This window comes from Anopheles merus, chromosome 2R (assembly GCF_017562075.2).
Source record: "Anopheles merus strain MAF chromosome 2R, AmerM5.1, whole genome shotgun sequence".
NCBI lineage: Eukaryota > Metazoa > Arthropoda > Insecta > Diptera > Culicidae > Anopheles > Anopheles merus.
The window spans coordinates 18,838,959-18,866,722 of NC_054082.1; the positions used below are offsets into that span (position 1 = coordinate 18,838,959).

Here is a 27,764-nt window from a genome sequence, read left to right on the forward strand (position 1 = left end):
CCTTGTACGAGCGCGCACCTGATGGTGAGGAACAGTTACATTTGCGCGAGGGCACCGGTCGTGCATACCGAATAATCGGCAAAGCGTTCGGCGTTCACGTGGGAACGAGTGAAGGTGGCATATCGGTTCCGTGAGTGAGTGTGTCTGTGTGGGCTCACATACATAAGCCCTCCCCCTCTCCCATGGCTGTGTATCGTTGAGTGGTGGGTGAGTGTGGATGTATGCGTGTGTGTGTGTGTGTGTGTTGAGCATGGTGGGTGGAAGTGAAAACAAAGAGCCACCTTCTCGAAGGAGTTAAATTTCGCTGGGCCACCAACTCGACTGCCGAGGGCAACGTAGTGCTCTACTCGATTACGGCCGTGCGGGAGTGTTTGTGAAGCGAATGTGTGTGTGTGTGTGTTTATTTTTTTTTGCCTCCCCACACAAGTACGATAGCACATGGTGAGTGAAAAAGGGGGGGGGGGGGTGACATACAGAACACGCTGGATAGAAAATGGGAAAAGCATCAACGCGCTAGCAAAGCACGAAATAACACCACCGTCATCGTGTCGCCCCGTGAACCTTCTGGCGGAAGTGGCAGGCCGCTCGAGTGAAAATAAAGCAATTACGGTGGATTAAAAATTAAACCCTGCAACATCAAAAACAACGAACAACAGCGTGCGCGGGAAAGAGTGACGATTATGTTTTTTTGCCCCGCTGGCTCACGTTGTGAACGATTCAGTGCGTTGTCCGCTCGACCCGTTTGAAGCACAATCGACTTAGTAGCTAAGGGCCGCTGGCCACCCTTACCGTTGCCGTCATTATATTATCATCCGCAGGAAATGCATTTGTGTTACTAAAATGCAGCTCAGTTTAGCTACGAGTATTTGCACAAGCGAATCGAGCAGCGGCAGCTGGACGGTGGGTGAGAGATGCACATGCAACGTAAAACAAATATAATTCATCGCCGCAGTGCCTATTGGAATTTCAGAATCGTATCAGTTTAGTGCTAGGATTATTGGCACAGAAAGAGAGAGAGAGAGAGAGAGAGAGAGAGAGAGAGAGAGAGAGAGAGAGATGAAGAGAGAGAGAAATCGGGAGCGATGGAGATAGAAGAACAAAGGGCAAGTGCATGAATGTGAAACCAAATCGAGTAGGTGGTGAGTGTGCAAACAAAGTTTGTTAATGGATGCAATCGATCGCCGAGTGCATTTCACGAATGGTTGCGCCGGAAGTGTATTTGAGAATAGTGCAATTGAGCTAGAAATGTCCGCGGTGTAACAGTACGGTGCTTCATTTTCTATGCGGATGATGATGGTTGACAATGTTCTAGAAATTGAAAGAGAAAACGATACGAGTTGGATGAGTTTGTACGATAGTTTTACGAACGATACAGACAAGCATTGCACTACCATTAACCTTTTTTGTATGTTAGCGTTGGAGCAGAAATTTTTATTTATCAGAAAGCTTAGTTTAAAATTGAATATTTGTAGTACCATGTGTGCAAGTTGTCCTCTTTTTAAATCAAATCAAATGCTTATTCAATTTGTATCGTAAAACATAATGTTAGTATGTGAACATATTTACGATCTATCATTCATAGCTAGACATTCATGTTTGTACACCAAAACCCTTACATTTTTAAATAATGTTTACAGCGTTTTTAACAAACTTCTTAAATTATTATTGCTATTCGTTTATCAGTATAGGTTTTCCCCGATATACGCAATTTTTTAAATTTGACAGTTCTATGAGCATATTGTACTGATTTGACGCATAAAATGTCATATGCAAAATAGATTCCCCTTTAATCTACCATTTCATTCTAAATTATACGATATTAAGCAAGAATTATACTGAAAAACTCTATATTCGCTAATATTCGAGCTACGTTATTACCTCCGGGCCGCATAATTAGCGTATATCGGGTAATACCTGTAATTTACAATTCTAAAATTACTCTTATAATTGCGCCTTAATCGGTTGTGTCAACCTATTGCACAGGAGGAAGTCAGTATAATTTTTCAAATAACTTCAAATTGATGATTCATTTGTTAGCTTTCAAAAATACAGGGTTTCCCCCGATTTATTGGTCAGTTCCCATAATTTTTTGGGCTAGTCTCACGATTTATTCATCGTATCCCATAGATTTTTGGTTCGTTCCCATGATTTATTGGTATCATCTGATTGAATATCAATATAATTGAACAAAAAAAAAATGTGGGGAACGGTAAAAAAATCGTGGAAACGCATTAAAAAAATATGGTAACCTACCAAAAGTTGATGGGAGCCAACCAATAAATCGTTAGAAACCCTGTAATTTATAATTATCTGTTTGAGGAAGAAGCGGCCCTTCCCTACCTACAAAGCTGCAGGACACCGTGTGTGCAATTTGATTTCATATGTTTGCCGTATCACCCTTTGATAAACCCCTTCCATAAACGTCCTAAAGTGAGTTGGTTTTAGTCACTAATACGCCTGCCCATCACGTGCTACCGCATGTTTATTCTTCAGATAGATTGTGTTTCAACCTTCGAAATTGAAGCGCCGGACGAGTGCGTTGATCGAATCATCACAATAAATCAAACCTATTTCTGTCTCAGCGTGTGCCGTTGTAAGCAAACGCCTTGCCTATAAGGCACGGTAGTGTTGAAAAAGGCTTCCCAAACAGGCAGCGACCCAGTAAAGAAACAACACCGCAACTGACAGCAACTTGTTTTCGCCTGTCAAACGCATCGGACGACGAACGCAAGTGGTACAAACGGCGTTTGCCGGCAGGTCCGGGGAGCCGCCGAATAACAACGTCGGTTATGCTTTACCCATCCCCACACTAACATCCCTTCTCTTCAACGCCCTCTCCAACTCCCCTCCCCCGCCCCCAGGATGACCATCCTTCGCACATTAAATCAACACTTCTCTCGGTTTATGGCAGCAGTATGGTGATGGGTGTTGTTGTTGCTGGCAGGCAGGCGTAGCAGCGAAAACAACGCTCGACAACCGCGACAGTTCGGAAGAGCAAACAAATAAACAACATGGAAGTGAAATAAATTCGAATCGAAATTGAAACGAATCTGTGCGCCGTGGCCGCATAAAAGCATGTGCGAAACGCGCCCGCACCGATGAGCGACGACTGGCACACCAACACAGCGATCTACACCACGCGTGTGCTACTTTTACGACCGTGCGAACGTGATACCTCTCTATATGCGTGCGTGCGTGCGTGCGTGCTTGCGAGCCAGCTGTATATGTGAATGGGTAGTGTGTGTGTGTGTGTGTGTGTGTACCGGGGGTGAAAAGCTTGCTCAAGTGAGGGAAAAGTGTCTGTGCACACGCATGTGTGAATGTGTGCGTGTGATTATTGTGAATCGCTAGTCCCCCGTCCGTAGGAGGATTAAATCGCGTACGCGCCAAACCCGCTCGCGTTGGATCTGGCGCCGGTAACGAACGTCGGCACACCCGCCACAGCACCCGCTGCGTGAGCGAAACGTCCTTTCCCATCCCTTCGACAACAAAACCAACAAAAAAAAAAAAAAAAACAGAGCCCGGCGTGTGCTAACGAGCCCGTAAAGCGGAGACTGCACGATGACTAATCTCGTTAATACCAACCTGGGATTTATTGTCTATGGATTAATTTTTGCTTCGTTCTACGGCAGCGCAACGCGGATATTCGGTGAGTGTGGGCGAAAGAACAAAAATGGGTTTTACCGCGGGGAGGAGTGCGGGTGTCGCATTAGGTTTTCTGCTTCACTATTCCGTTTGTACCGTTCCGTGTGTGCTTTGCTGGGTAGGAATTTTTGGATCGTTGTTGCTGTTCGTTGTGTATGCACCAAGGAGATATTAATTTAAAATTTAAAGCTCGATGTACTATTCCACCAATCGGTTGCTATGCTTTGTTTGAAGATATTTTATACCTTCTGTGGATTATCATAGCATTGGCAAAGATAATGGAAATGGTTAAGGTAAAACCTTTCGTATTTAATAATACCATTTTCATTCTTACTTTTTTATAAGCTTTCAACAGAAAATTTTATTGGTCTGCGCAGATGCAATTCAATATATAGGATTAGGGCCTGCATGGGATTGACACGGAATCATTTATTATTGTCATCAGCATCACAGCAACATCGAAACCACCATATTCATATTCGGAATAATATTTTAAATTCAATACAAACACTAACAAAAGTGTATCATATCGATTGACGCTACATTGATAAACACGATGCGTATTTGAATTTGGTATAGTCTTTATGATAACTCTTTTACAACATTGGGCCCCTTTCCGTTTTTCGATTAAATTTCATTTAATTTCAACAGTTTTCGAGCAGCTATGAAAGCGGGTATAATATACAGGTGGACATATCCCATATGAGATCAGATACCGGTCTCGTAGTACAGTCGTCAACTCGTACGACATAATAACATGCCCGTCATGGGTTCAAGCCCCAAATAGACCGTGCCGCCATACATAGGACTGACTATCCTGCTATGGGAATCAATAAGTCACTGAAAGCCCAACTCCACAAGAAAGTGGTTCAGTGGCAGGCCTTGACCGACAACGGTTGTTGAGCCAAAAGAAGAAGAAGAAGTAGTATGAATTCAGAAGGCTAATTTTTATCGCTTCTGCTTCAGAATAAAGATTTCAAGAGTGTTTTGTGTATTCGTCAAGCCTGGAGAAAGCTTGTTTGAGCAAAAGTTTTCATTCGTTCTGTCAAAAAGTGATGTTCAAATTTAGTTATAAACACAGGCTTTGAGACCACCTGGACAGCATACACTTTGATTCTGGATTCCATCACCAGATCTCTTTAATGCACCTTGGGATAAATGTAAACACCACCTTGTTTTCGCCATTTGTTCGAGCAGGTTCTCGAATTTAATTCTAGCTTTGAGGCTAGACTAATCTAGGCTGAAAATTGCAGGCTAGTTTTATGAATGGTTTAGTATGGAGTGTTTACATGATTTCAGCCTCCAACTGTCAAACTCCATATAAAAAAAGCTGACTAGAATCGTGAAGGGCCCTAGTAACGGAATAGTAATCAAAAGAATCGCGGTTTCAATGTTTCCTATAAGGTCGACAAAGGTTCGCTTTCCATTTCAATCGTGTCTTTACCCGTTTACTTGGAACAATTAAGTCTGGTAATGCTGTTTCAACCCGGCATGGGTTCGACAGCGAGGAGTTAATGCTCAGAAGCAAAGGCTGTCCCTTTTAAGCAGGGGTACAGTTTATATTCTGTTTAAAAAAATCTTTGTACCATTACTTTCGGCAGCCTTTTCTTTGTATTCCCTTTCCACTTCTCAGGAAGTTTCCAGCTCGTGGAATATTTGTAATCTTTTCAAACAGCACAAAGACTACAGCTCAGGGTAACTAAACTAAGATGAATACCGTGTGACACTCGAAGCTTTTCGCAGACAACCAGTTTATCCGACCCGGCTTCCTTTTGATTACCATTAGTAGTAAGTTTCCATGACCTTTTCTAGCAAACCCACACCCTGTAGCCCGATGGCACGATGGGGCGGGTTAGGGGATGGGAGGCGGGGGTTGATAACCCTTTTCAAAGCAAACAGTAAACTTTAAAGCTGCACAATCTGAGTTAAATCGATGAAAGAGCTCCCAGCGGATGTGGCCCTGCTGTAGGCAGGAAAGTGTTAGTAAAAGCAAACCTAATCCAATGTGAAAATCAGTTCGTTTGGGCCGGGCTGGAACGGGGCCTTGCAAGGACGCAGAGGTAGTTTCGTTGCGGGTTTCGAAATCCCTTTTGTAACTCAGCGCTTGGCAAGTACACGACAGCCGGTTGCCTACGGTGTGCTACACTGATAAGAAAAGTTCCAGGATAGTATTCGCCGCTGGGTTGGCTCCTCTTTGTGCCGTAATGGTTGCATCGAATTGTTTTGCTCTGGAACTGACCTTTTTTTTACATAGCTGTGGGTAGCAAAGATGGAAATTAGTTTGACAGTTCGTTCGTTTCTGAGTGCTTCATGTGCGTTGAAGACTGTACATGAAGCGAAGCGATTTTCCTATGATCAAAGGAAATTGCAGTGTGATTACAACCATAGCTATGCGGTGAATAATCCCAAAACTGTACAATAACTACCGGAGCTTTACAAAATGCTCTTCAGTAGAGCTTTTTTTATTCGTTGGAATGTCACAGAAAGCTTTTTCTGGTACTGGGTCTGGTTAGGAAAAAAAAACATTGTGCCATTGACAAGCTCACTACATGACTGTTCTGCTCATGCATGGAAGCCCTTTTGTTATAACGGGCTTAAAAGTAGCTTCTGTTCGATATTTCCAATTGCAACATTATCACACGAAAAGATAAAAACACAGGTCGACAGGTGGCTCTTGTTTGTATACAAGGAAATTTTAGCTACATTTCCACGAAAAGATAAACCGCTTCGTATAGCTAACGTAACGTAGTAAACGGTTAAGCGCTTTATACAAAAGTTTCATCTGAAATCTACCCCCACGAACGTTCTGTTGTTCCTGTGCATGGTTACAATAATGGTTGATTGTGTAGCGAGCAGCTTAAATTCGTTTCCACGAAACGGAATGATCCTCCCCGGGGGCTCTGGAATTGCATGTCCCTGGCGTTCCAAGGCCATGTTAAAGCACACCCGCTCTGCGCTGCAAACAACCAGCAACAGAAAGAATATAATATAATCCCTCGCACAACAGGACCGGCCAAAACGGTACCGTCCATCATGTCATGTGTTTGCCCGAGGGGGGGGGCAGAGCAGAGCAGAGTGGGTGAAAAGTTCTACCAGCTGCACCATCACATCGCATCTGAAAGCTCCCACCATTGTGCGCTGGCACAGCGCCAAGGCGGAAGAAAACGTGAAGTATTATCGATTTACGACCAGGTCGCACATAAAAGCGCTCGAAGGAAAAAGTGTCGTGGTCCGATTGAATACACCCTGCCGCCCCGGAGCGTTGAGCGCGCTGTGACATTGGGCGGACGGGACAGACGGTGGCGGCGTGTGAAACGGAAACGGATAGATCGTTATCGTAATACTCTTTCTTTTGCCCGTCACCCGTATTGTAATGGTGTGTAGCCGTTTTGTACAGCGAACATCAGATGGATTATACGGAACGGATATTCTGATCATTAGGGGACGAATGCCACCGATCGCCAGAATACCTTTCTAGTCCCGTGCTGAATTGACTCGTTACACACAACTGCGGGCAGTGGCAGGGTGGGTTCAAGGTGTGCTGGAGGGAAATCACGGTTACTGTTGCTTGGCAAGAAGAAAAGGCACAGAGGAATGTTAGATATGAATACATTTTGAAATCTTGCTGTATTATGTTATTGCTTTGGATCGATGGGATGGGTTTTGGATGACACAGGAACATAATACCGTGCGACGAGTCGCTGTAGAATCGATGGTCGGGTGCAAGAACAAAAAGGAAATGGACGGATGGAACTGAATGTAGCAGCGTGTAATTTGCATTGTTTTTATGTACCGTCATGTGAAGAAAATGGTTTAACATTTTGATCTCAAGAGCAAACCTCAAAGCACTACATTTCTAATATTGGGGCCCTTCACGATTCTAGTCAGTTTTTTGTATGGAGTTTGACAGTTTGAGGCTGAAATCATGTAAACACTCCATACAAAACCACACATAAAACTAGCCTGCAATTTTTAGCCTAGATTATTCTAGCCTTAATGCTAGAATTAAATTCGAGTACCTGCTCGAAAAATGGCAAAAGAAGGTGGTGTTTACATTTATCCCATGGTGCTTTCAAGAGATCAGGTTGTGGAATCCAGAATCAAAGCGTATGCTGTCCAGGTGGTCTCATAGCATGTTTTTTATAACCAAAATTGAATATCACTTTTCGACAGGATGGTTGAAATTTTTTGTTACAATAAGCTTTTTGGAGGCTTGACGAATTCACAAAACATTCTTGAAATCTTCATTCAGAACCAGAAGCGATAAAAATCAGCCAAATTTTGAACTTAAAACGGAAAGGGCCCCATTATTTTAGAGATTCCGGAAAAGTTGACATTTGATGTGTTTTCATAATTGATTTCCATATGTTGACAAAATAGAAACGGAAATCCAATGGAGCTTCTTCTTTTAAGTCCATTTTGGCGCAATAACCTACATGGACATCTTGATCTAAACAGGGTTTCCAGACATTTGCACCGGGTTACTAATAAAATCAGTACCACGTAGCTAAATGTGGCGTAATTAATAACAGTCTTTGAGTTTGCAACAAGTTAATCTGGGGGAAAAAAATCAAGTTGCGCAGCAAATTTGTGTTGGACCGACGGTCTGCTGTAACAGTCTATTGTATGTTAGGTTGTTTTTATTCGAAGAACGTATACATGTTTAAAGACATATTCTACCATTATTTAAGCAATGCCATTAAATGGGCTGAAAGGTCAATTGCTTTGTACAGGATTTAGTGAAATAATTCCCTTTAATGCTGTAACATACTCATGTATGTTTGAGAGGCAATATTTGCAACACGTGATCTAAACGAACTAACATCAATCCTGAACTCAATTTCAAGCGTAATTAAACATATAAAATTTGCTATAAAAACTTCGCTGTATAACCATCATTTAAAAACATTTGACACACAGGGTACAGTGGTTCAAATAATTGAGGATGAGGAGAATATTGAAGTTCAGTGTTATTAGCTTTAGTTCTGCTTTATTATTTTTGTATCTGTTTACTATTTGTCTTTTCCTATTGTCTCAATCTGTGGTATTTTTATATTTACTTTGCCAGAAGAAAAACGATAGACTTGGGCGATCATTTTATTAAATATATTGATGGAACGAACGGAAGGGCTTGAAAATAAGATGTGTGTTTTTTTCTCAGAATAGATGATCCTTGTCCTTTTGCGTCCTTTTCTTCTGTCCCACGACATTCGGCGCCGTCGCTTATTGTTTCCCCTGTTTTCGGCACTGATAGACCGAAATCTGTTGGTTGTATTATTTTATTTTAGGTCATGTGTTTGGCTCCAAAAACGCTATCATAGGAAGCATTTATCTTCGTAAAGCCAGCAGCAGGAATGAGAAATTGGTTGCCCAGCTTCGATTGGCAATGATTGCTTTGGCCGAGGGAGCGGAGCCAGTGCACGGGTATACATCCTGTACGGATTGGTGCTGATACCTCTCCCCTGATAACCTTTGCCGCAGCGATGGGCTATGGACATTGGACGATAAAACAAAGCGGTGCGCTCCACTTTCACCCATTTTATTGAAGAGATTATGAGCTAAGAGAAATAAATTGCTTCTTTCCGGTGGCACGCCAACCAGCACGGATGTGAAAAGAGCTGATTCAACCACAAACAATCACCGGTGCAGGCTGGCGCTGCTGGTCACCCGGTTTGGAGTGTGTTTCTTTTATTTCTTATTTTTTACCCCAGCACCAGCAGCCGCCGATGCCATTTCCCTTTGATCCGGCCGCTTGCGTTTGGCTTCAAGGGATCTGGATTTGGATTGGAGTGGTGTTATGTAAGGGCGTGTGATAGAATTTGGTAGACATTTTCCACCCGTTATTCCAACGACTGTGGAATCTTTTGTTTTTTTTTTTTGCTTCTTTACAACGGTTCCGGCATTTCAATCCGGCCCCGGGTGTGCCATGTAAGGCTGAAAGTTTTATCGGATCGGAGTTTTTTGTTGTTTAGATCGGACCGCCCTACCCGGGTTGATTCAGATTCGCTTCGGTTGTTTCTCGCACATCATCAAATTTTGAAGAAATCGCCGAATAAGAAAGAACCCAAATCTAGCGCAACGGAGAATCGAAACCGTGAGAGCAAAGAAAACAAAAACAAAAAAGTAAAGAAAAAAGGATAGCTAGCGAACCGACCTCCTTAACAAAGGGGACTTGTCCCGTCCCCGGAACATGCTCATTGTTTTTCCGCCACTGTCAGCATGATATTGCAGGCTTCTTTTTCGCGCTCTCCGATCCGGCCTGTTATGCACGCTGCTGTTCGGGGCGAGAACGAATGGTGTTGAAAACGAGAAGAACTTTTTCTCGCAAAACTATTAGCAATTCAAATTTTGTGCTGCAGCCGGCTCTGGTCACAGGTTCATGGGAATGCGCAACGGCATTGAAATCGAGCCATTGAGGCTTTTGTCTACGGTCGGGCACGGTCGGGCATGGGACGAGTGGGAATGGCGTATCGAAATGCCGTTTCTGTGTCGATTCGTTAAGCTAAATTTATTTACGTTTCATGCACTTGGCATGGAACGGGAACCGCTAAATTGGAGCGAGATTGATACGGAACGGTGTGGTAAAACCGCACTTTTGCTTCTGATTAAAACTAAGCTACGTATGTTGTGCAATTTAGGGAAGAGTTGATAAAATAAGGGTAGGTGTTGGATTAGGTTAGGGTAGGTGGTTATGATTTGGAAATTACAACATTACTACGAAATGCAATCTAAATAGAACATCCTAATTAATTTAATCGATGGTATTTGAATATGTATATTTTCCTATTTATTCAATACTATACTCTATTCGAAGCTTTGCTCGCAAAACTATGATTCATTCATTCGATTGTTGTATACGTTTTTGAATGTTATTAATATTTGCATACTATTTGTGGATTCACGACTACCACGTATAACATTCGCCGTATCCTGAATGTTTTAAAAACATCTTCTGTTTGGCGTAAACGTCCCGCGCGAACATGCCGGCCCATACAGGCTTGCGATACTCTATTCAGTACCTTGTAGCCAGAGAGTCAGTCCTTGCTACACGGGGGGATGGTCCATTCTAGGTTTGTAACCATGATGGACATATGATTGAGTCCTACGAGTTGACGACTGTACCACGGGACCGCCCAGCGTACCTATATCTGGCTAGTAATGTGATGTGATCGAACACGCGCTAGCCAGGGCGGCCTTCGAACACCGTTACCGTGCAACCGGACATATGGAGACAATTTCATGTCGAAAAGCGTGGCAAAATAGCCAAAATCAACATGGCTGAAAAAAATCACGCCTAAATGTATGCACCCAGCTGTCATCGTGTATGGTGAACGGCAGCTGAAAATGACGTAAAAATATTCGCCGTAAAACTGATTGTTTTTGTACCGACCTGCCATCGAATAGTATCCAAATGTCATCGAATTTGGCATTACACTTCACGGCGCGACACTATTTGGTGGGATGTCTGGTTGCACGGTTAAGGTAGGTTACGTTTTGCCGATGTAAGCTGCACTGAAGTGAATGCTTTTCGAAGCGGTACCGTCGATTATTGGCGATTGATCTGGAAAGGGGTTTGGGGCAAAGAGGCCTTACCTTGGGTAGTGGGACACTCCATGCTCATCAATTGCGCAGACGAATATTTGTGTAGGACGAATCAATCACTGATGGTATTATGTATACTTCGCGGGCGGAACTGGTTTTTGAAAATTGCAAAAATATGGTCCACATGTAAGTTCATACAATTGGACGACTTTAGTAAGAAATTATAACATTGTAGAACCAGGGTGTACCTATGAATACCAGGTATCTATGATACCAGGTACTAACCTATGATTTGTGAGAGTAATTTCTGTTAATATTGATAAAGCACGTGAAACAATGCCTATAAAAGAAATACATACACAATAAACCCGCCCCACTTTTGCAACAGTTCGTATTAAGACCAAAAAATGCACACAAACACACTCACTCACACACACACACACACACACACACACACACACACACAAAAGCACACCAAAAGCACTGAACCATCGGGTGGAAAAATCACTGCTTCACCTTTGAAGTCCAAAGTCTTTTATCTTTCCATGTGGTGCCTTTTACTTTCATGTCCTTAACCCCGACCTGGGTCTGGGCTGAACCAAATATACAAATTTGCCGTTTGCATTTTCAACAGTCCCAGTGCACTTTCAGTTGTCCCTTGTGTGTGTGTGTGTTTTTTTTCTCATTCGATTCCCCATGGCAGAGCACTCGCATTTTCCTTTCCGAGTTTGGGTTTGGCGATCGCTTTTCCAACGTACGTGTGTTTTTGTTTGATTTATGTAGCCGTTGCTTCGGACCGGCGGTTCACTCCCGCTCTCCAATCCCTAGCGGCTTGCCCGACTCTGTTTCCCCCCGTCCCGCATCATTCCGGCGGAGCAGGGAAGTAGGGCGTCGAGCTCAAACCCTTTTCGGCAGAGAAATTGGCCATCCCATGTTTGTAGACCAGGCGCGCGCGCGACGTTGAATCGTGATTTCCGGCAATAGTACGGCCGGCTGGGCTGTATTTTTTGGATGGCACGACACTTGCTAGCTCGTGGCAGCCACATGCGACACTGGTCGTCGTCAGCCGTGTCCCCGGGTCCCGGTACCCGTGTTCGGTACGGGCTTGACGTTGATTTATGTCGGGCAAATGGTGCCATTTTGTCGGTCGCATAATGGAGCAAAACCTCACCTTTCCTGGTAGCGTGTACCCGTTGGGGCCGGGTGTCGCGGTAGCGTAGCCCTCTAGCCGGAACGACTCCATACGCTAATGCCAAGGGCAGGGGCAATAAAAAGTTATGGGCTTGTTGTTCGTACGGTGGCCGCTGGCCGTTTTAACGCGCGCAACCCGCCGCCCGCCGTGTTTCGCTTTCGTACACTTTATTTTATTTTTCCATCGAATCGTATAATTTTTAATTAATTTTCCAACACGCCCCATGTGTGTGTGTGTGTGTGTGTGTTTTTGTGACCGGTTTTAATTTATGAGACATTTGAATTATTATTAGCATATTCATAATTTTTAATTTTCTAGCTGCATTTACAACTAGCCGCTTCGTCTAGCGTCTAGGCACGGAGCAGAAACTGTAACGATGCATTGCGTGTTGGTGATGAGCACTGTTGTTAGAGCATTAAAATGGGACTCTCCCTCGCACAACGATTGGGCTGTTTGATTCGATGTTTGTGTTTTCTACCCTATTCCTTCAACAGCATTGCCCTTTTGTGACTCACTTTTTTTTTATTTCTCTCCCCCTTTTTCCGAAAACCATATAGATATTGAAAACATCCCGGTCGTTAAATACGTAGCCGTGGCCGGCCGGAACGTTACCATCAGCTGTCCTGGAGTGAACGAGCACTCGCTAATCGATACGCTCATTTGGAAAACCACACAAACCGTAGCCGAGTACGTTAATGGGTCGCCGCTGGTAAACAACCCGAGGGTAAGCTTTCCAATCTGCTTGATTTAACTGCTTTCTGTGCGTGTGTTGATGGATGTGGAAAGGGTAGAGCGATTTTTGTTTGTTGTTGGCTTTATCCATCAAACAGCACTATGAAAATGTTAAACTACAATCAAACAAATACTACGTTCTAGCGCTCTCCGCTTCGATTGTTGCGCTGGAGTTTAACCACCAGCGAAGTGAAGTGCGTTGCTACACAAATCTAATCACTGCGAACCAATGTGGAAGTGGTTGTTTGCTTAGAGTTGTTGCCAAAAAAAAACCCGACAACACCCGACAGTGAACCTACAAGTCATTCAAATTACTTCCTATGGTTCAGTTAGAATGCGTACTGTTTGCATTCAATCAACTTAATGAGCAAATTCTATGTTTGCCTTTGTGCAACACTTTGTGTTACAACTTATTTATGCATCATATACAAACAACATGCACACTGTTGCGGTACATTCAAAGCTCGGTCTTCCTGGTAGCTGCACGTCCCTGTGCTACAAACTCTGCCCCACACGAACTCGGTGCAGAAAGTCACTCAAACTAGAAATTAAATTTTGCTATTTCGACGATACTATCATTACATTCTAACTGTCGCTGCACAGATCACGCTGCTGCCGGGCAACTTCAGCTTGCACATCAGTCCCACCAGCTCGGCCGATACGGCCGAGTACACCTGTCTGTTCAACGACCGGCACAGTCCGGAAGCGATAGCGGATCTGCTAGTGCAGGGTAAGAGTTTCATCTCTCATTCCGCTTTTGCCCTTTATTTTTTTTTTCTCTTTCTTTCTGCACATAGCAGATTGGTAAATTGGATACCATATTTTTACCTCTCCCCTTTTTTACAACGTTCCCTTTTTTTTTGCTCGCCCGCTCACAGACGTGCCGGATCCACCTGGGCGACCGCTGGTGGTAAGCTTCACGTCACGTTCCGTCGATTTATCGTGGGCCCACTCGCAGGACGCACGGAACGCACCGGTTACGAATTTCATCATCGAAACAAGGTAAATATTGGTAGAGTCGCTGCTGGTTTACCGAGGCGGGAGGGTTCTGAAAGCTGGCCGGGTGCCCTCCGAGCGTTACTTGTCCGAAATGAAATGTCAAAATTTTAGGAAAAACAGGGAGAGTTTGGTGTTCTCTTCCTCTTTCCATTTTCGTTTACTGTGTTCACACTAAGATCAAAGCAGATCGTGGCGGAATGAATTTTCGATTTGCAATGTGATAGTGTGAGTTTTGGAAAGCAAACTAAGTTGTCTTTCGGTAGGGACGGTACATTCATCGGGCGTTTGTTCGGGGTGTAAAGCTAGGGTGAATAGAACGATACCGTTCACGCGTGCCCACACTAACGTGCGCTTGTCTTTGGCAGGGTCGGTGAAAATGGAGACTGGAATCAGGTGGCACCGATCTACACTAAATCACATCTAACCACGTACCAGGTGACGGAACTGCTACCCTTCACCGTGTACAGCTTTCGCATCATTGCCGTTAATGAGCTAGGACACAGTACACCCTCGAAGGAGTCGTACTACTTCGTGACGCTGCGGGAAGGTAAGTGCAAGAGGGGTGACGAAGGCATTATGCGTTTGCGTTGAATGTTTAAATTGGTTGATGTTACGTTACTGTGAGTGTAGTTTTTGTTAAAATACGAAGGGGAATTTGTTCAATTCAGTGGGTGAAAGAAGTGTCACACACGTTAAAGCATCACTTAGAATAGTTTATTAGATCAGCTTTAAAGGTGGTGAAGGTCAATTGAATGGAAAAGTGTTTTATTAAATAAGAGAATATAAAATTTTGCATAGTTACATTCTTAAAGATATCAATTACATCTAAAAGCCAAGAAGAAGATTCCATTTGCTAGGCTTTCTTTTTATAGAAAAAGTCACATAAATGCGTATAAAGCACTCTCATTAAATCTACTTTTATACAGAAATAGATATATTTGACATATCTAGGATAAGTGTACCAATTATGGCCATATTTTGCCATCAAGATAGCGATTTTACTCTAGAGAAAATAGTTATGGTTATATTTAAAACAAAAAATGTTTTCTAGAAGCCTTAAATGTGCAGAACACGAGAGTATTTTATTATTTTGACTCAGAGATTATCGAATTAGTAGAAAATTTCAATTGAAAATTGCATCTAAATGAAACAATTATGGTTATAGTGTTTCTAGTAATTCCTCATAACTGTAGCAATTGTAGCAAAAACTTGAGCATATTTATACCAAAATTCATTTTGAGAAACAACTCTTCTATTTGGATTACGAAATAACGTCCTACGTGGACAAGCCGGCCTATACAGGCTTTCGAGAGTTAATTCATTACCACGTAACCGGATAGTCTATCCTTGCTACGGGGGGACGGTCCATTCTGGGCTTGAACCCATGACGGGCATGTTATTGAGTCGTTCGAGTTGACGACTGTACCACGGGACCGCCATTGAGAAATCACTTAAACTCAAATCAAGTAATGATAAGTTCACTGCAGGCACATAAGTATGTAAACACCATTGAACAAATAAAATTAATAGTATCATACCTCCGTTTTCTAGTTCTGCAATGCACTGGTTGTAGTGGTTGTAGCCACGCTCAATTAATCGCACATTTGATGTGGCTAATCCTTATAAATCTATAATCTAACATCTATGCTTGGTTTCTAGACGCAAATAGACTGTTTTAAAGCGAAACTATGGCTCTTTATAATTGGTGCTATAGCTACAATTGGTACACTTACCCTACTGCACTTCCAAATGAATCATATTGAATTACAAATGAGATTGAAAATTCAAGGAATTCAAGGATCCTATGATAGTCATATCATAACATTGTTCGAACAACTTCACAAGCACCGTGCACAACTTGCCTAGAAATTAAAAGTTTTTGTAAGCACAGTTTATCAGACGGAAAAGACAACTTCGCGAGAAACAATGCCAATATGGAACGATCCATTCGAACACATTCGAACACTGCACAACTAATCCTCGCTCCGGGAAGGACATGACTTTTCCTCCGAAACAGCACAGCTTAAATACGATTGCCCGGAACATGGTTCACCGTTGTTGCTAACCGTCATGTTGTCTGTAATGGGAAAGTTTAGAGCATTATTTCGTATCCGTTTTGCAAGGCGCCACGCCAGCCACGAATCCGCCCGCCTAGGCAAGAAGCTACACAACAAACCAAAAAAAGAAAACCACAATGAAACATTCCCAACCGAACCGTCTTCCCGTTTGACGATCTTTGTTTTGGCAACATTCTGCTGCATGAAATTAGCATTTGATGTGCTTCACTCGGCTCTAATTTGCTAAACGAGAAACATTCTTTTGGCGACGTAAAGAAATGCGAAGAATTTTCTTCCCGCAAACCCTCATCCACTAACCGTTCGTGGCCCCGGGCTTCGGGCAGCTCAACCTGTCTGTCTTGCTGGGAAACATGAGCATGAGGGCGAAAAAAAAAAAAACAAAACCGAAAAAAAAGCACACAAACCTCGCGCACACCTTCGGACAGGGAAGCAGCTGAGCCAACTGCTTTTTAAAGCAATCTTTTACGAGCGCGTGTTTTACGTGTTGCTACCGCCCGAAGAAAGTTAATAACAATTCCGGAAATGTAAGTGTGATTGGCAAATGGGTCGATCCCACACCTGGCGAGGTGTTTTTAGAGGGGGAGGAGGGAAAGGGGGGGGTGGTGCAGGTGATCCGCCCTTGCCTTCCCGCCAGCTCGCGTGTGGCGCCATTTAATTACAATTATGGCATAAATTTGCATAAATTAAAACGATTCGCCTTTCGCCGTCGTCGTTGCTGTCGCCGTCGCCGGCAGAACATCGGAACCAGGTACAGCAGCAATGTGCAGCATTTCATCGCTCTTTTCTTCGCGCTAAAAAGGGGATCCTTTTTTGGGTGCGCTGGGGCCGAAGACTGTGTTGAAGGGATTTGCGTACCGTTTAACCCCGGTGTGTATTTGTTTTGACGTTCGTTGATTTGCGAAGCCCCGAAGCGAGCGCTAGCAGTCGGGGTCGGTCCCGGAAAGGGGGAAAGCAGCGTAAACACACCGACACACATAACACATTTCGCACGGAAAGGAATGTTCCGGGTATCTGGGGGCGTGGTAGATGGGGAGGGTAGGGGACGGGGTAGATTTTGGGAACGGACGTTCCGCAGACAGCAATTATCGCCGTGCACCCGTCAAAAGGGGTTTCTGTTTATGCGTTGGCAGGATGGGGCGTTTTTTATGGCAGACAGAAAAAGTTGCTCCCATTTTAATGTGTGCTTTAAATGGGGTTTCCAAGCAGTGGGAAGTTATGTTTCCATGCAGTTTTTTGGAACGATTGTGTTATTTTTAACACAAAATTACGTAAAGAATGGAGTTGTTTATTCTCTAACATGCTTGATTGAGTGAAAAGACAAAACATTCTTATTGGAAAGAAGACAACAAAAGCAGTCGCGATTGAACAGAATGCTTGTTTGTTTGTTTTCACATTGACATTGATCTCAGAAGCTGATCTCATAAGTTGATTCCGCGTACATGCTTTAGCTTTTCTCAAACCTGTGGCACTCTTTTACGTTTTGTTGTGACTTCTAGCCACACTTAGAGGTGCATACAGTCAAACATTCGCACAGTCTCAAAGTCAGTGGTTTTTAACCTTCTTGCAGCCTTTTCCTCCCCTTCTCCATGTGGGTGTGTGTACGATTAAATTCTCCTCTCACAAATTTAGGACGGCGGGGATTCTGCACGGGATTCTGCTGATTTTCCAGAATGGGAAATTCATAATTTTTGTCGATACGGTTTTTCAGTTGCTAAACGTGTCGAAACTATATTTGTTTTGCATGCAGCATTTCGCTTAGCAGCATTTTATTTTCTCAGTCTCGTTCATTGCCTGTTTCATCATGGACCTTGATATTAAACCATCTGGGAATTTCCTGTTGCTATCAATGTAAAAGCCACTTCGCAACACTTCTTCACGCCGCGGTTCAAAGTTGAAGATTTGAAAGGGAACAAGTTCTACAGTTTTTTTAACTCAAAAATTGCGTATTAGTAGATTTATGAGGTTTTTTTCTACGATCATCACATGTCATTTTGGATGCTTCATTTATTGGATTGAGTTGGTCTTGAGTTGGCAAAGCCGTTAGCGCAACATAATTCAACGAATCGCATGATCGGAATCGAATACTCTTTGCTCACTGCCCACAACTCTCTGCAAATTTTAGTTTTTTAACATTTACAACAACATTCTACAATGTTCAGCTGCAGCTAATGATTGGATGATTCATCGTGTTTTCGAATCTTACTTTTGATGAAACTAATATTATAGTTATGGGCCATTGAATTTTGTGAATTTTTGGTCGAAAATTTCACCCTCTACCCCTCTCCAAACAAGGTCATAATTTCTCCCTGGGGGAAATTACCAGTTGAAAACTGCTGCTACAAGACTAAAAACTAATCCATTACAAAAATGGATTTTTCGGTTCAATCCACTTACAGAATGCATTGTTATGAAGAAATACAATTCCATTCTTCATACGTGCAGCCTCAGTTTCTTCATGAGCAGTTATTTTACAAGTAAAGGTGTAATATGTATTGTATCAACTAAGTGTACAAAATGCCATTGTATAATAACTGAATGAAAAATTCTGCAAACTTGCGGAATGACGTTGCGAAATTCCTTCCACTGCTATCACATCACACACGTGAAGGGCGGGCGCTATCATATCACACGCATTTAATAATTTAAATTTCCATTTCTTCAATAAATCATCATTATGCTCATGCTCCACTCCAGCAGCAGATACGCTACATCCTATAGTCAAACAATGTACTTAACATATACGCTCCCCCTGTATAACGCCTATCTTTTACTTATCTTCCATTCTCCGTGCACCGGTACCGATTGAAATCAACGCAACGAAAAATGAATGAAATAAATCAACGATCCACCACCACCACCACCACCATCGACGAGCAGCACCGACCGGCAAGCCGGTAACGACGATAGCGCACAACACATCCGCCACCTCGGTGTACATCTCCTGGAAGCCGCCGCCACCGGACACGATTCTGGGCGAGTTCCTTGGCTACCGCATAACGTACCGTACGCGGGACCGCCATCCGGACGACGTGAAGGAGATTTACATTCGCGACAGCACCGTCGAGGTAAGTGATTCGGCTCGAACATTCCGCCCGCTCCGCTCAAACTACCCACGTGCCGAACGGCATCATTGATTGATTTTGCTAACGTGCGCGTCGCTAGATAATTTCGTGTGTCTTCGTTTCACTGTTTGGCGACGGATTTTTATCTTTATGTTTCAAACTCAGGTTTTTGCGTTATGTTTTTTGGCCGATGGCGCTCCGGCCTGACAAACTTGCACGAAATGTAAAAAAGAAAGAAAGAAAGAAGTGTGCATGATATCGTCGATGTAACACGCGTGTCAAATCTTGTGACATTGCCCCATTTCTTAACGTACCACCCCTATTGTGCTGATGTCTCGCATGATGAAGGTAGGAAAGTTTTGGAGGAAGAAAGCGGGAAAATAAAATGAAAACGAACGGGACTGACATTTTGTGTTTTCTCCGACCCAGCGACCCAGTATCCGCAGTGAAGCGCTCGAAATATGCGTTCCGTGCCCAAGATTGATGGATAGAAGAGAAATTAGAATTGATTTTATTTGAAGCTTTTTGTTTGGAACTTTCCCAAACAAACGTAAGGGCCGTACGAGTTGGAAACTGTGCTTTGATTCGGAGGCGAAAGTTTTTCTCTGCAAGCACAAGAACATGTTTGTTTGTGTTTAAAATATCCCTTGTCACTGTCAATTTTAATGTAAAACAAAAATGTTTAAGCACACACAATTGTACGAAACAGAAATGTTACACTAACGAGACACCATTTCGGTGTTTTTTTGGTTTGTTCCGTACACATGTTGCGATGTGAAAATGTTTTGCCATGATTAATGCGCATCATAAACCAAAAATGAAACCAAACCTGTACCGAACGTTCCGTACCGTGAGCGCACGGTCGCTTCTGCTTCCGATTCGGGCCCGCAACCTGTGGACCCGCCATTATTATGCAGTTTTCGCTCACTTACGAATTTTAATTTTTCATAAAATATCTGTTCATCTTGATTTACAATTTTCGCTACAGAAACCGAATGTGAGGGCGAAGAAACAGAAACAGATACACACATACACAATCACAATAATGTGCCCGTGGTACGTTCATGTTTATTCAGCGCTGTGCAGCAAGCTTTCCAGCTCCGCCACCCTTACCTTACACGAGCTGCTGTGATGTTGCGATGGATACGGTCCGAAATAAATGGGCCCCGGGGCGGTTGGCCTGGGTTGGCGCGAGTGGCCGGAGAGTGCGAGTGCTGTACGATAAATCTACATAATTTCACATTATTCATAAACTTGTCACACCATTTTTCCACCGTTTGCATGTTATCTCAGCGGGTACGGTTGCGCTTCGGCAGTCCAAAGGCTACCGGTTCCATCGGTAACAGGGACGGCCCCGACGCGGGGCGACACTTTTCATCCTTGAGTTGTTACTATCAATGGTACGGTGAACGCGATAAAGATGACGAAAACGACGAAACATGTCAAACTGTGGTACTGGTAGTGGGCGAAAAAATAAGCGAAGCCTGAAACCACTCGCTGCGTTCTTTTTGAGATACTGCCCTTCTGCACCAACGCTGCATGTCTTTTTCTTCTCTCTTTTGGATAATGATATTTTGTTTGCTGTTTGAAAGAGCTTTTTTTAAAGCTCCAACCTTAAAGTAAACAGGGACGACGGATTCGCTTGAACATTCTTACCTTTCCAACCAACCTCCACCATGATCGTTTTCAATTTCACTCAAATCAAACATTTGTTTTTCTCTCTTTCTTTCTTTCTCTCCCGCTCTTCCCCATCACTTTGGTGCCTTTTACAGAGCCACGAGATACACAACCTGGAAACGTACACGCAGTATCTGGTGTCGATACAGGTGTTTAATCCCGAAGGATTAGGCCCACCGACGACCGTGCTGGTGATGACCGACGAAGGTGGTAAGTAGAAGAAGGAAGGAGCTTGGAAATGGGAAATGGATAACTTTTCCCGCAAGCTCCGGGAATACAAAAGGGTGGAAATGAGGGCGCTGAGCCTGTTTGTCGATGCCATCCTTCATCTATGGCTGACCTTTTTTTCTCTCCCTTAAAGGAGGAAGGATGTTTTAAGCGTACGATTGTACAGCGAAATAAGAATTAAGCTTTAGCTTTACTGTTGGCCAGGTTTGGGGAACATTAATCAGTATTAATGGAAATGTTTTATTTTCACAATCATGTTAAAACATGGGAAAGGCATGACAATCAAATTAGCTTGATCGTTTGCTCAAAGAAAAGTAGTTTTATCGGAATGCCATACATTTGACATGATAATTTGCATAGCTTTAGGCGTCTTAGAATAATTGCCACTACACTTGCCATGATAATTGCATAGCTTTAGGCGGCTTAGAAAACAATATAATTTTAATGCTTTGTCTGATAACAAATAACCAGGTTTTGTCAAGAATAAAAAACAAATACCTAATAATTACATTACCTAAATGGTTTGGGCGTGAAAATGCGGGCCTTTTAAAACATTTCCGCGCGGTATATTGAGTTTCGAATGTGCACGAGTACGCTAAAATACCACCTGCATTGAACTTTATCGAAAAATGCTGGTTTGTTTGCTGTTTTTTTTTTTCACTGTTATGCTCAGCAAACTCCCGCACAAGTGACGAAATGCAAAGTGGGAATGTTTCGCCATAAATAAAATTGTCCAAACAAAGACTAGAGAATGAGTTAAACCGAAGCAAGTAAAAAAACAGTTCCCCTGCACGGTGGAATGAAGCGGCTGAAAACTTCTTAATTGGTAGTACGCCGTTTTTGTGTGTGTTATGTGTGTGTTCAGTGTCTTGCTGGAGTTTCTGTAGAAGTTGGCGAACATTTAATTCTCCCTTTGATCGTTTCGCTCCGTGTCCTTTGTTTGCGGCGAACAGTACCGACCAAACCGAGAAACCTGAGCGTGCTGGAAATCACGTCAACGACGATCCGCATCAGCTGGCTCGAGCCGGAAAAACGGAACGGCGTCATCCACGGGTACCGGGTGTATTACGTCTACCAGAATCAAACGCTGCTCCATCTGCCAATCCTGAAGAACGATGCGGCCCAAAACTCGGTCTTCTACTACACGCTGACAAATCTGAGTGAGTAATCGCGCCATTGGTCACCCGGGGAGGAGACCGGGCGGCACCAGGCTCGGTGGTGTACTTATCTTTTGCCCCCCCCCCCCCCCCCCTGACGCAGAGCCCTTCACGGATTACCGGATCATAGTGACAGCTTTCACGCTAAAGTACGACGGCGAACCGTCGGAGGTGTCGCTGCGCACGGACGTCGGTGGACCGAGTCCACCGAAGGTGCTGAACCTCACCTGCCACTCGCTCGACACGCTCTTCTTCAGCTGGCGGATACCGCGCGTCTACCATTCGTCGATCGATTTCTACATCGTGAACTACCGCAATCTAGAGTACGACGATACGCACGAGATACGCATCTCGGCCAATGCGTCCATCGTCGAGACGTCGGTAGGTTATTGTTTGGCTTTTGCGTGGCGCCCTTGCGTTCTTCGCGCTTTTTTTTTTCTTCCCCGCCCGAGATGGTTGGACTCAGTAATAAATCCCCTTTGTGCGCTTTCATTGGCAGATGGTTATTCCCAACCTGACGACGAACAGCGCGTACGAGGTGAAGGTTCGTGGGGCGACCGTAAGCACGGTGAATCCGAAAAAGGTTGTCCTCGGCACCTATTGTGAACCGATAAAGGTAGGTTTTTGTGGACGCCGATTGCTGGCTGATGGTTGTTTAACGATGAACCATCGTTTGTGGTTCGGTGGTGGTTATGGTATTTTCTCTTTTCCTGGTACAGATTGCACTCCGGGCGAATTGCGAACAGTATCAGCCGCCTCCGCTGAGACACAATCCGTACGTCGATCAGGAGCTTGTCATACTGGCCGGTATCGTGATCGGGTGTTTCGGGTTGCTGCTCATCATACTGGCGATAGTGCTGTGGAGGTAAGTGTCTGGAGGTGGAAAGGAAAAGCGCTCACAAACCGTTGGTGAATGTTTAGCATACAGATGGCTTATTTTCTTCTAGCGTGGAAAGAAAGAGAATTCAATAAACATGCCTTATTAGTTGTGTATATCTCTCACCAGTTAATTCCCCAGAATATTAGATAATTGTTCTCCTTTTTTGGGAGTTTATAAGTTGTTTGTACACATAAAATTGAAGCACACTGCCTTACTTTAGCTAGCCTAACATTCAATGTAGTATGCCAAAAATTGATGATTAAAAACATACCATCGATCAGAAAATCAATACAAATACAATTCCAAATCACCAGCTCCTAAGCCACGCCTAGCATGGAGCTGTTCAAGAGATACATTCCACGTGCTGTACGGTACAGTGAGAGACATAGAGTTGTCAAAACGTATCAATAACTATCGCAGGAAGTCATCGGGAAACATGCATCATTTAAAATCTTGGTGAAGTATTACCTGTTTCCGGATTTACTTTGCCCTTGCCGATAGTGTGGTGCGATACATGCAGCTCAATTTCACAAAACATCTGAACAAAATGCATATTGAACACTCTGTCCAGCTCATACGCTCAACGATTTTGCAACGAAGCAAATCCGTTACCATAGTTGCCAATGATTTGGACGCAAACAGCAAACTAACCAACCCGTCCGTAACTGTTCGCCCATTTCACCCTTTACAGGAAATGTTTCCACGCGTCGTACCACGAGGCCGGCGATCAGCGACCGTCGGAACGGACCGACCATAAACCGACGGTCCAATCGAATGGGTGGAAAACGTCCTGCGACTCGAACGGTATCGTGCAAACGTCAATACCCTCGGAGGAGTACATCAACGGACAGCAGCAGGCGATGATCGATCGGTTCCATCGCTAGGCCCGAGATGACTGATTAATGGTAGGCAATGGCTGCTGCCGGTTGATGCGCACGTACTGCACGGTCACGAACTGAGCGCCTGTGTCTCTGTGCTTGCAGTAACTCGACGGACGGCCGGTGAGCCTCGCTGGCGGGGACGGGGGGTTGGTATGCCAACGAAAATCGGGGCGCACCTGGCTGTTACGTATGGAAAGTACCTGACTAGGATAATTTAACGTAAGTCGCTTTAGGAAATGGCCGATATCTAGTGAAACACATCGAAACAGACTTGTTGTGACAGGGATGATGGAGCGTACCGATTCTGCCGCCAATCGTTCCTTCCGATGTACATTGTTATTATTTTTTTTTCGTTGTGTTTAAACATTTTTCTTTCAAACAGTTTTGAATACAGTTTTTTTTTTGTTAAAAAAGGAGAAAAAAATAATAGCCCTGCTATTGTGTGTGGGAATTCAAACCAACGCAGGCTCGAATAACTTGATTCTACGTCCACAATCATCATTCAGTTTGTGCCATTCTGTGATTAAGCTTTGCGTTAACGTTATCACCTGCATTCTCAAGATGCAGCTCAGCTTTTTCTCAACCACAGGGTTGAGCAAAGCATTCAAACCGGGAAGGAATGCAAACATTTTGCTGGTGCTTAGCGTAGCTGTTAGAATATTTACCGTGAATGTATTACACAAACCGTCACGCGGTTGTGCAAAGCCACGAATCTGCTGTGTGAAAAGTTGTCGTTTCAAGCGCCTGTGTATATATACATTCTACTACTATTTGCTAGTGCGAAGTGAGGAAGCTGGACGGAATGAATAGTGCTAATAAATTGATGATGAAAACAAACAAACAAACAAAAAAAATAAAATAAAAGAAATGTAATGACATTGACTGTGCAACGAAATTGGATGGTTATACTGTTCCCTTTCACACATCCATCCGAAATGGGTCTAATCTGTTTGGGTAAGTACTAAGTTGAAGGGGGGGTAAGTACTAAGGTAAGTTGAAAAAAATCGATATTAAAAATTCACACAAAATTAACGTTCTCGTATTCAACAAACGTTTATGTAAAGAGTTATTTTATATCGTCGTTCGCATATAGCATTACTTGATTTAATAGCAGTAAACGTAATACACCTTGCAAGTGCAACAATGTGTACAAGGATGAACGAAGGTTTGTGTATACTTTCTGTGCAAAAACTATCCGCAACGCCCCATAGTCCGCATTGTAGCGTATGCGGCAAATCTAATCGATTGCATTGCAATTTCGGTGCACATTAAAATTCCAGTCATGCACTTGCAACACAAACGCTCCATGCGTACCGTGCAGTTCATTTTGCGGTCGGATGAAGTTGATACGGAGGTTTATTTTGTATTTATAGTTTATAAATTGCATAGATGCTACTGAGTGGTGGAAAATTTGAATGGTGGTCACCAATTATTGTACACCTTAACGGCCGGATCGATTTCATCAGCCATTAGCTGCAACATATAATCAAGAAGGGTGATTCTAAACATTTATTATTGAGGTGAAAGTTTACGATTGATAGATGAAATAGTTCACATGTTGCAAACTGTTCCATAATTGATTATGATAACATCCGTGTGTTTTGCAATAAAAACAAATCTGCACTAATAATTTGTTCCAAGCTTGCCCGCTGTTGCAACACCATGCCACGTTCAATAATTCGTGGTGCGTGATCTGATGGAAGCGTTCCGTTACACCGTGCCAAAAAAAAAGTTGACGCATCGTATAAGCACTGATAGTATTGCATCATCGATTAATTATGAAAAGGGTGTGGATAAAATCGATACACAATTGAAACTGCCAACCCTCGCCCATCCCGTTGCCGAACCGAAGTTGTAATTGATTTTGTTCTTTTTCCGTTCCGACACACAAACGCGCGCACACATGCCCCAGACACCACCGGCAACATTACCAGCCGGCACCATTGGGTATCGGGGCCGGGCCGAAACATTGCACACTCACCACGGTAAACATGGTTTAGTTCCCCGTGCAAGTGCATTATACCGTCAGCTCAGTAAACTGTGTTCGATCGTTTATCTACTGAATAAATTACAGGATATCGACGTGGGACACATCCGGACGCATACGCTTCTCCGGCCGGGCGTCTTGGGGGGGGGGGGGGGAGTGTAGTGTTCACCGAACAGACTCCGTGAGCACGGTTGAACGGGCGTTGCATATTCATGAACGATTCACCCCTCTCTCGGTGCCAGACGGTGGCCGTTGACTGGTTGAGATCACCAGGTGGCTTGAATGGTGAATACATTTCGTGTTGGCGTTATTGGGCACAATCTTTCGCCAGAAGGAGGGGAAGAAATTCGGTGGGAAAACAGAGCACACAACACAGCCCTCTGGTGAGATGAAAGCGAACGGTACAGCTTCGATAGGATCGTTAATAGTATTTTTTTTATAAGCTCAATATTGTGGTGGAAAAATGTGTTGCATTAATGCTTGTCACCGAAACGAGCGATGAGAGCGTTTAGGTAGAAATTAGTTCATTCTATTATAGCTTTTGGGGAAAAAAATAGTTGATTTACTTTTTTTACATTTATTTGGATCATTGTAATCTTTCGAAAAATTATGATAAAAATATTTGATATGAAATGACTTTTATGTGTAATGAAAATAAAAAATTTTTCATTAAACATGTACAAAGTATATTTTTTAACAAACCACACGTAAAATGCCCTGTTGGATTTGTAACAAATATCCGCCTGCAGATATGCAACCCGCAGGACTATTAATCGTTGCGAAAATTCACATCATGGCAGATTACCACTGTTCCTTCGATAAGGAGCCATGATGTAAATGTAACCTTGTAATTCATTGTAACAATCGCTAGAAGCGCATGCCTGTGTTTAGGCCATAGGGTGCGCAGAAATAAATCCAAATGAGATTAGAGAGAAAAAGCAAATTGTTCGGAGTCGAAATTATTTTCATATCCTCAACTCGACACAGCCCTAGAATCCTTCGGTAGTCCTTGGCGGGTAGCTACAGCTGGACACTCTTGGGCGCTCTCTGGCGCAGTTGGTCAATTTGTTCACTCTCCCCTTGGCCCCTCCTCACCCTCTCACCTTGACTCGATCAGTTCGGCAGAGTCCAACGATCAGTCGTTCCTCTCCTTTCCCACCCTCGACCTGATCACTTCGGCATAGTCCAACGATCAGTCGCTTCCTCACCCTCCCTCGACTTGGTTAGTTCGGCACGTCCAACAATTCTATTCCTAACCAATCCAACAATTCAGTCGTCAGGTTCTATTTCTTCCCTTTCCTGTGGCAAATTCGGTCGAATTTATTCACCGGATTGTTCCTCCTTTCTCTTCCTCCATCCTTGGCCAAGTCGCGGTGGCACCTTCTGCCGCCCCCTTCCCCACCATGCTCTGACGATTATAATTTTGCTTCGGTATTAATCGATTTTTTCCTTAATAAAGACTAAAAGAGTTTTATTTTAAGTAGACTAAGGAAGGCCATCGTTTACCGAAATAGGCAGGACGGAGGTAGATACACTGGCGGATTAGGCAGTTTCCAATCTAACCGGCCGCGTAGGGCTCCGAGCCAGTGAGGGGCGAAACAATGAACCCAACCTTCGCTTCTCAATCTTTATTTGGCCTAAAACATTTCATACAATATCTCGCTCGACATTTCGGAAAGCCGTGAAACCGCTCAGGACCATCAC

The 27,764-nt window shown here is 43.6% G+C and overlaps 1 protein-coding gene across 16 annotated transcripts; it reads left to right on the forward strand.

Annotated features, from left to right (window-relative positions):
• Window positions 1-24,960, forward strand: LOC121589064 (protein sidekick-2-like). Of its 16 annotated transcripts, none has more exons than XM_041907656.1 (13): window positions 1-441; window positions 2,912-3,649; window positions 12,937-13,103; window positions 13,715-13,841; window positions 13,990-14,113; window positions 14,476-14,657; window positions 19,066-19,253; window positions 21,023-21,137; window positions 22,109-22,315; window positions 22,416-22,693; window positions 22,812-22,928; window positions 23,032-23,177; window positions 23,884-24,960. In XM_041907656.1, the coding sequence occupies exons 2-13, from the start codon at window positions 3,562-3,564 to the stop codon at window positions 24,074-24,076; spliced, it is 1,932 nt and encodes a 643-aa protein (XP_041763590.1). In that variant the 5' UTR covers window positions 1-441; window positions 2,912-3,561; the 3' UTR covers window positions 24,077-24,960. The 16 variants fall into 16 exon arrangements, with proteins under 16 accessions (XP_041763590.1, XP_041763589.1, XP_041763585.1 ...); XM_041907655.1 differs by having other exon boundaries at window positions 2,915-3,649; XM_041907651.1 differs by having other exon boundaries at window positions 1-207; window positions 2,494-3,649.
• Window positions 24,961-27,764: the final 2,804 nt, after the last annotated feature.

What these genes read in the sequence shown, in the direction of transcription:
- LOC121589064 (XM_041907656.1), top strand. Translation starts at nt 3,562, where the DNA reads ATGACTAATCTCGTTAATACCAACCTGGGATTTATTGTCTATGGATTA. An exon ending in CAGCGCAACGCGGATATTCG is followed by an intron (nt 3,650 to 12,936) that starts GTGAGTGTGGGC and finishes AAAACCATATAG; the next exon opens with ATATTGAAAACATCCCGGTC. An exon ending in GGTGATGACCGACGAAGGTG is followed by an intron (nt 21,138 to 22,108) that starts GTAAGTAGAAGA and finishes TGCGGCGAACAG; the next exon opens with TACCGACCAAACCGAGAAAC.